The 8824-nt window shown below is 36.8% G+C and overlaps 1 protein-coding gene across 2 annotated transcripts in view; it reads right to left on the bottom strand.

The window, feature by feature from the left end:
• Nucleotides 1-205: 205 nt before the first annotated feature.
• The window catches only part of AZIN1 (antizyme inhibitor 1), a 37776-nt gene continuing 29157 nt past the window's right edge, over nt 206-8824 (bottom strand). For both annotated transcript variants that reach the window (XM_049853675.1, XM_049853674.1), the window contains 4 exons: nt 8625-8787; nt 3485-3600; nt 2764-2978; nt 206-2541 (listed from right to left, as the gene is read on the bottom strand). In XM_049853675.1, the coding sequence (XP_049709632.1) occupies nt 2430-2541; nt 2764-2978; nt 3485-3600; nt 8625-8787 (606 nt within the window). In that variant the 3' untranslated portion in view covers nt 206-2429. The remainder of the gene's footprint in view (nt 2542-2763; nt 2979-3484; nt 3601-8624; nt 8788-8824) is intronic.

Below are 8824 nucleotides of genomic sequence, written 5' to 3'. Positions count from 1 at the left end.
AGAAACATCTTGGTTTGACCTTATCAAAACGTCCATTGTTCCATTAAGTAATTACCAGCATCACTTTACTAGATTCAAAGCTGTTATTTTGTAGTAAACAAAATGAGATTCTGAAAGAATGCTGCAGGTGAATATATACAAAGCTGACATGTAAAATTTCAAGTCTATTTTATAACAGAAGCCACCAGAGTAAAATTTGATGAGGAATAAAAACATTTTATCTGTGTATTCAGAATCACACACAAGTTACCTTTACAGTTCAATTTACTATATAGAAATCATTTGGGATTTATATTTTCAAATAAATTCTGAACTGAGATTACAATATTGTGGGGAAAAAAAGATTACATTAATTCAGTACCTTTTTAGCATACCAAATTGAAATGAAATACATAGGTTCAAACTTCAGATTTATGGCGAACAGTCTTCAAATACATTACAGACATTTCTGAAAGTTACCATATCATTCACATGTGACGTTTCCAACTCTGAGCTGTTTCACATAGAACAGCTCTCCATGGACATGGCAAAATTAACATGCCATATAGCTCAAGGTTGTATACTCAAGGCAAGGACTCAAAGTTGTACCATCTTTTAAAAAGGTTTGGCATTTATGGACCACAACAAAGCACAACACGTAAGGAAGGCAGGCAACAATTCCTCCCTCTTAGTACAGTTAAAAAAAAGTTGCATGGTAGTCTAGAATTCTGCATAAAACCCCACGTTATACCTTGGAAGAGTCCAAGGGGAATTAGATGACAATGGATTGGGGTCCTAAATTTTATTATATTAATAGAACCCATGAAATTCAAATGGGCATTAATCAAATCAAAAATATTAAGCACCTACTGGTTTAAAAGATTGAAATTTACTAGCAATTCATGATCAATTTCTTTGCACCTTGACATCAAGGTGTAAAAACCAGCTATAAGTGCATTCCAAACTTTTCCTATGTAGCACAGGTAGAATTTTCTGTCCATTGGCACCAAAGTGAAGTCACATTTCCTCTTGGAAGACAGAAATTCCACATCTGAACATAGATTAAGTTAGGAAAAAATGACCCCTGTTTATTTTATTACTATGGTGATTCTGAGATCTAAGATTACTAACAAACTAGCAGTGAACAATGCAAATTCTTGGCAACAACTGTCAGATTAGTGACGTTGCTCCCTTCCTCAACCACCACAAAATTTTAGTATGAAAAGAATTACAGTTACCAGTAAGCTGAACAAATGGGAAGTAACAGGAACTAAGGGCATAGATTAAAAAAAAAAAGAAGATTGAAATCACTGCAATTGAGAAATTGAAGAAAACAGTGTGCTTTACCCACACCTCCCCCCAACTCTGAAATTAAATAATATTCCGTGCAAAAGAGTGTTAGGTTTCTGGATATGGGTGTAGCCCTTCTTTTGAATTTTAGTGCCCTGCAGTTTTCTGCAATTTTCTTTCCCTCCCCCCAGAGCTTACTGAAAGTATTTAATAGAATCTTCCATTTCAGACAAAAGATGTGGAAATCAAAGATTTACTAAGGTACTCTACGCATTCTATCTATACAGAAACACCTATTAATTATTACAACTGGTTTATGCAGGAGTTACATTTCTGGTGTTAATATTGTTAAACATCATGCTTACTGCACATCAACTCTCCATAATGAATCTGAACTTCACAATGATTTACCAAACATTTTACTTAAATTACTAATTAAATAATTGAAAAACATACTGAGCCAAACTAAACTTAAATGGGCTATAAAGAAAAATAACCTTCAAAACAGTCCATATACACATCTATTTCAAAACTACCTTTGCTAAGCTAGCCCCTTTCCCCAAAGTTTTAGCCTGAAAAAACAGTAAAATCTACACAAAAATTTTATTGCAATCATACAAGGGTTACATTAGGTCAAATACAACAAACACTATGATGCAATTTTACATTTATTAAACTACAGTTCAAAGCACAAATTTACACATTCTAAATACACTAAACGTATCTAATGAAGTCACACCGGTCTTCCACTGACATTTGATCTATCTGGGTGAAAGACATTAACTCTACATGACTTTTTAACACAAATCCTTAGTATAAAAACTGTGTAATTGTATGTAAACGGTTTAATGGGGAACCCAATTAATGGGCTTCCATCTCCACTAAGTCATCCATTTTGTTGCATATTTTATTTTAAACACTTAGGGGTAGGGCAAACTGGTAAGTTTAAATCTGGATACATTATCTAAATCTCCCATTAGCCCCAGTGAATTATATTTGACAGCAGATTTTGTCTGGTCCCAAACAGCTATTACTAATAGTGTTTGTTTTCAAGAAAATTAACAGAATAAGATTGTTCAGATTTTTTCCCCCCCGCATTGGAATGTTGACCAGACAAGCTTAACCTGCAACTTTAGATCTAAAGAACTGTTAACGCCTGCTTAAGCTTCAGTGGAAAAGCTGTCTTCTTGGTTCAACTGAATGCAAGAAGGCACAAAGAAGAAGTTCTTCATCATTATGTCTGAAGTAATTCCAGCATCTTGCATCTCATACCTACATAAAAAGAAAAAATAAGCAAAATCTTGTGATTTAACATAAATACTACTGCATAAACCACATAACAAACGGACAATGAAATTAACAAGTCTTCCAAAAACCTTAAAAGGGTATACCTTACTCGTAAGGTATACATTCATCACAGAATTAAAGTAATCAAAAAATCTAAAATGCCACCTCAAATATCCCATCTGCTTTAAGACAAAATCATCACCTTACCAATCACTAAATGACATCATGTAATAAATGGCTGGCCTCTGAAAATCATTAAAAGCAGATGGTTCATGGAAAGAATCTGCTCCCATGTTATCAAAGATAAGCCAATCTCCCACATTCAGCTCAGGAAGAAGACAACTTTCCACAATCTGGTCAAGCTCATCACAGGATGGACCCCAAAGGCTGCTTGTAAACAGAGGCTCATCTTTCTTGTATTTCTGTAGGAAAAGAAAAGGTTTTTACAAAAATCATTTTTTACTCACGCATATGCAAGAATTAAAGAACTTTCACTATTTCAGATCCAATGTACTCATGTTACGGATTGAAAAAAGGCACAGAACTAGGGGCAGTGGTGCTCCTGTCCTAGACCTCCTTCTCAACCCCAGTGATGCTCCTGTCCTGGACCTCCTTCTCAGCCCCAGTGGGACCACTGACTCCATTTCAAGGTATCAGACTAAACCCAGTGCCGTCAAGTTGATTCTGACTCATAGCGACCCTACAGGACAGAGCAGAACTGCCCCATAATGTTGCCAAGGAGCACCTGGCGGATTCAAACTACGAACCCTTTGGTTAGCAGCCACTATGCCACCAGGGTTTCCAAAAAACAGGTGGTAATTTTCCACATGCTAAAATATTTACTCAAAAAATTGACATGCATCTTAAACTAACAGCTCTGCTTATAAACTGTCAAATAGATTTTGATAGTATTTATCATAAAACTTGCCTTGTGAACCTCTGGAATGGTATTTAAGTCCTCAGACAGTTTACATGCAAAAGAACCATAAACACCATCATTCATATAATACATAAAGGCTGGTTCATCACTTCCGGTTTTTTCTACTGAAATACAAAGAGAAAAAATAAAATGAATTTATAGTAAAATGTCTACTATATAGTTAGGAGATAATACAAGGCATAACAAATAGATTTAGTTTTTACAGAACTGCTTAATGTAGTTCTCACATTTCTTAACACATTTAAATTGACTAAAAATAGACACAGACTGACATACCTCAGAACAAAACTCGTAGCTTAAAGAACTGAACACGTTTCAACGAGCACATGAAAACAGTCATCAGGTAAATGCAAATTCAAATCACAACGAGCCCCACCACACATTTAGAAGAATTGATAATATTAAAAGGCAAATACAAAAAAAATTGGTGAAGGTGTGGAGAAACCAAAACTTTCATATATAGTCAGTGGGAGGGTAAAATGATAATAACCACTTTGAGAAAATGTTTGGAAATTTGTTATACCATCACAGAAACACCTACTCTATGATTCAGCAATTCTTTTCATTATTTATCTAAGAGAAATCAGAAGACTTGTACAATAATGTTCTTAACAGGTTTATTCACAGCAGTCAAAACTTGGAAACAAGCCAGATGTCCATCACCAAAAGAAAATGGATAAATTCACACAATGGAGGAATACTACTTAGCAATAAACATAAAATATGGATCAATTTCAGACACGCTGAGGCACCTTACACGAGTATATACTATATAATTCCACTTATTGTAAGTTCATGAACAGCCTAAAATAATCTATAAAAAATAATCTATAGTGGGAAAAAAGAAGAACAGTGGCTATCGGAGGTGGAGGAGAGGGGCAAACTGCCTGAGAAAGAAATTCCTAAGATTATGAGTATGATCTCTCTATCTTGATATTGGGGATGTGGTTGCATACCTTCATCAACTCATTCAATTATATACTTAAACTACACACTACATACATTTCACTGTATGTAGGTTTTACCTTAAAAACAAAACAAAACAGAAAATACTAAGTTAAACAGACACTGAATTGTAGTTAAATGGTTTGCTTTTTGCAGTAGTATGGGTTACCAATTCTGAAAATACTTTGTATTCTGGACTTAAGCAACTGTGAAAAGAAATGGGAACTAGGTTTCTCACTCCTGGGGCAGTTAAAAATATGGGAAAGGGAAAAAGCAGAACTATCAGTATAAACTCATGGTTTTTAATATATGACCCAAACCAGCTGCCACTTTGTCACTTCTGACTCACAGCGACCCTGTGTGTGTCAGAGTAGAACTCTGCTCTACCAGGTTTCCAGTGGCTCATTTCTGGGAAGCAGATCACCAGACTTTCTTCTGAAGCGCCTCAGAGTAAACTTGAACTGCCAACCTTTCCATTAGCAACCGAGCGTGTTAACAATTTGCACCACCCAGGCTCTCCTTTTACTACAGAGATATATGTATACACGTATATACACATACATGTATTTCCTAGCTCTGTCCAGTGAGAAAGCCTAGAAGCAATGACCCTCCAGTAGCAGTGAGCACATCCAATACTCATTTCTTGGTTTTTAAAATACCACTCTCTACTACAATGAACCAAGGCTCCTTGCAGAAACGGCTGATTCCAGGAATGAGGCAGAAAAAGTATAAGATAAGCCCGGGACATTTTGATGTACAGTCAGTAATGCATGTCAAAAGGACCCAGCTAAAGGGCCTCCCACTGGCCCATATGATGGTACGAGCATTAAAAAATATGTGAAAGTAATAGATTCATAGGTAACTTACTCAGTAGAGTATAATCTAATATGAACAAATATATAGGGGGAAGGGAAAGCTATTATTCACAGTAAAAGGCCAACTAATACATAGACTGAATATAGAATTCGAAATTCATTGACAGATGCTAAAATGAATGTTTCTGACAAAAAACTGTTTATAAAGTCTTCAAGTTATATCCTCACTTCACCATGGAGAGAAATCTGGCTGACACTATCTCAACCAAGTGATCCAAACTTAAAACTAGCATCACCAATACTGAAGAGACTGCTATCATGTGCCTCCTAATACAACGCATTCAGAAAGAATATCGCTTCAGTGGGTTTCCTACCAAAAATGCAGGACCCGAATCATAAGAAGCCATTAGACAATCCCAGACATTTAATAAAACTTCTACTTTTCAAAAATGTCAAAAAAACAAAAAGTGAGGTTGAGAAATTTTTTCTAGATTAAAAGAGATATGACAATTAAACGCAATGTATGGACCTGGACTGGACATAAAATAACAAAAACAAAAAGCTATTGAAGACAATACTGGGAAAATGGACAATTTTCCAATGGACTGTAGATTAGGTAACGGTGCTGTATCAATATTATCTGACTTTTGTAACCAGGGAAATATAACTAAAGGAAAAAATTATTTGTATGTGTATATATAGACAATGATAAAGCAAATAGGGCAAAATGAAAACAATGAACCTGGGCAAAGGATCTATGGAAATTCCTTATATCCTTGACACTCTTCAAGTTTAAGAAAGTATAAAACTCAAAAGGAAAAAAAAAAAGCGGTCTCTTATCTTTGCTCATACAAAGATTTGAAAAACTACAGGAAAAAAAGTTGTCTGCTTATCTACTTAGTGAAGAACAGTACAGTTGTCCCTCAATATTCCAGGAACCCCACCCCTGTGGATACCAAAAATCCGAGGATGCTCAAGTCACTTACATAAAATGGCAATATTTCCAGATAACCTAGGCACATCTTCCCATATACTTTAAATCATCTTTAGATTACTAATAATACCTAACACAATGTAAATACTATGTAAATAGCTGTCATACTGTATCGTTCAGGGAATAATCACAAGAAAAAAAAAGTTTGGTTTATTTTTCTTGAGTATTTTCGATCTGTGGTTGGTTGGAACCACGGGTGCAGAACCAGTGGATATGGAGGGCCGACTGCACTTCCTATGTATTTTTAAGAGATACTGGCCCACATGACATACTGTCAAGTGCCTTTGTTAGTTTGACCAAAGATGGATTAAAAGGGTGACGAGAGTTGGGTGCCCTTCTTCACTGGCCCTTGTTACATAAGAAAGTATGAGGTAGATAGATTCCCTCGTGACCCATCTGGGCAAAAGGAACATAACAGAGGCAGCAGAGTAGAGCAAGGATTCTTAACAAGCACTGAGAAATCAATCAAAAGACTTCACCAAAAGAGTAAAAAGAACCTACAGACTGGAAAAAAATTTTTTGGCTATTACAAATGAGACAAAAGATCTAATCTACAAGAAAATCCAACACCTCTACAACAAAAAGTCAAACAATCCAATTTAAAAATGGGCAAAGGAATGAACAGACACTTTACCAAAGAAGACATTCAAGCCAGCCAAGAGACACATGAGGAAATGCTCATGCTCTCTAGCCATTACAGAAATGCAAATCAAAACCACAATGAAATACCATCTCACCCCCATCACTGGCACAAATCCAAAAAAACAGGAAATAACAAATGTTGGAGAGGCTGCGGGGAGATCAAAACTCATGCACTGCTGGTGGGAATGTAAAATGATACAACCATTTTGGAAAACGATATGGCGCTTTCTTGGAAAGCTAGAAATAGAAATACCATATGATTCAGCAATCCTAGAAAAATATATATCCTAGAGAAATAAGAGCTGTCACACAAATAGACATATGCACACCCATGTTCACTGCAGCATTGTTCACAAAAGCAAAAAAGATGAAAACAACCTAGATGCCCTTCAACAGATGAATGGATAAATAAACTGTGTTACATATACCCAACGGAGTATTACCCAAAGCTAAAGAACAACGATGAATTTGGAGGACATTACGCTGAGTCAATGACAAAAAGACAAATACTGTATGAAAATACTACTGTAAAAACTCATGGAAAGGTTTACATACAAAAAGAAACAATCTTTGATGGTTACAAGGGAGGGTAGGGGTGGGGGCTGAAAAACACTTAATAGAAAATAGCTAAGTGGAAACTTTGGTGAAGGGTAAGACAGTACACAATACTGGGCAAGCCAACACAACCTGTATAAGGTAAGATCATGGTACCTTATACAGACACATCCAAACTCCCTGAAGGACTGAACTGCTGAGCTGAGGGCTGTGGAGACCATGGTCTCGGGGAACATCTAGCTCAACTGGCGTATCACAGTTTATAAAGAATATGTTCTACATTCTACTTTAGTGAGTAGCGTCTGGGGTCTTAAAAGCCTGTGAGCAGCCATCTAGGATACTCCACTGGTCTCACCCCTTCGGGAGCAAGGAAGAATAAAGAAAACTAAGGATACAAGGGCAAGATTAGTCCACATCTACCATGGCCTCCACCAGACTGAATCTGGTAAAACTAGATGGTGCCCAGCTACCACCACTGACTGCTCTGACAGGGATCACAACAGAGGGTCCCGGACAGTGCTGGAGAAAAATGTATAACAAAATTCTAACTCAAAAAGAAAGACCAGACTTGCTGGCCTGACAGAGACTGGAGAAACCCTGAGTATGGCCCCAGACACCCTTTCAGCCTGGTAATGAGGTCACTCCTGAGGTTCACCTCTCAGCCAAAGATTGAACAGGCCCATGGAACAAAACAGGACTAAAGAGGTGCACCAGCCCTGGGGCAGGGACCGGAAGAAAGGAGGGAACAGGAAAGCTGGTGACAGGGAACCCAGGGTTGAGAAGGGAGGGTTGACATGTCGAGGGGTTGTTAACCAATGTCAAAGAATAATGTGTATACTAACTGTTTGATGAGAAACTAGTTTGTTCTGTAAACCTTTATCTAATGTACAAAAAAAAAAAAAGGTGTTGGGAAATCACTTGGGGAAGTTTATCTAAAATATGCATATTTACACATCAGTTCCACTACAGATGGATTCAGGAAGCTTTATGGAGTGGAACCATGGCGAGAACATTCTGAGAGCTCCCCAGATGCCCACAGCTGACTGACAAATACTCATAACATTACAACTCATGAAATGTCCTACAGTATATTTACATCTTAGTTTCTAATAAATTCATCTCCAGAATAACTGGAATTAGCTACTAAGAGAAAGAAAAGTGTAACTGGGTAACTTACCTCCAGAGGAAAATTTATCATTTTCAACAACTTTCTTTGCAATGATGTTAACTGCAAGTGTAAATGCAGAAGACACATAGTAGCTTCCAGGCTCTGAGATTATTTTAATGCCAGATCCTTCAGGAAAGTAGACATCCAACAAAGGGCTGATAACATGATTAACCTACGGATTTTAAATGCCAGATTACGGTTTCAACATT

The sequence above is a fragment of the Elephas maximus genome, chromosome 15, assembly GCF_024166365.1.
Source record: "Elephas maximus indicus isolate mEleMax1 chromosome 15, mEleMax1 primary haplotype, whole genome shotgun sequence".
Lineage (NCBI taxonomy): Eukaryota > Metazoa > Chordata > Mammalia > Proboscidea > Elephantidae > Elephas > Elephas maximus.
The sequence above is the reverse complement of the archived record's forward strand: the minus strand, read 5'-3'. Positions and strand labels throughout refer to the sequence as shown.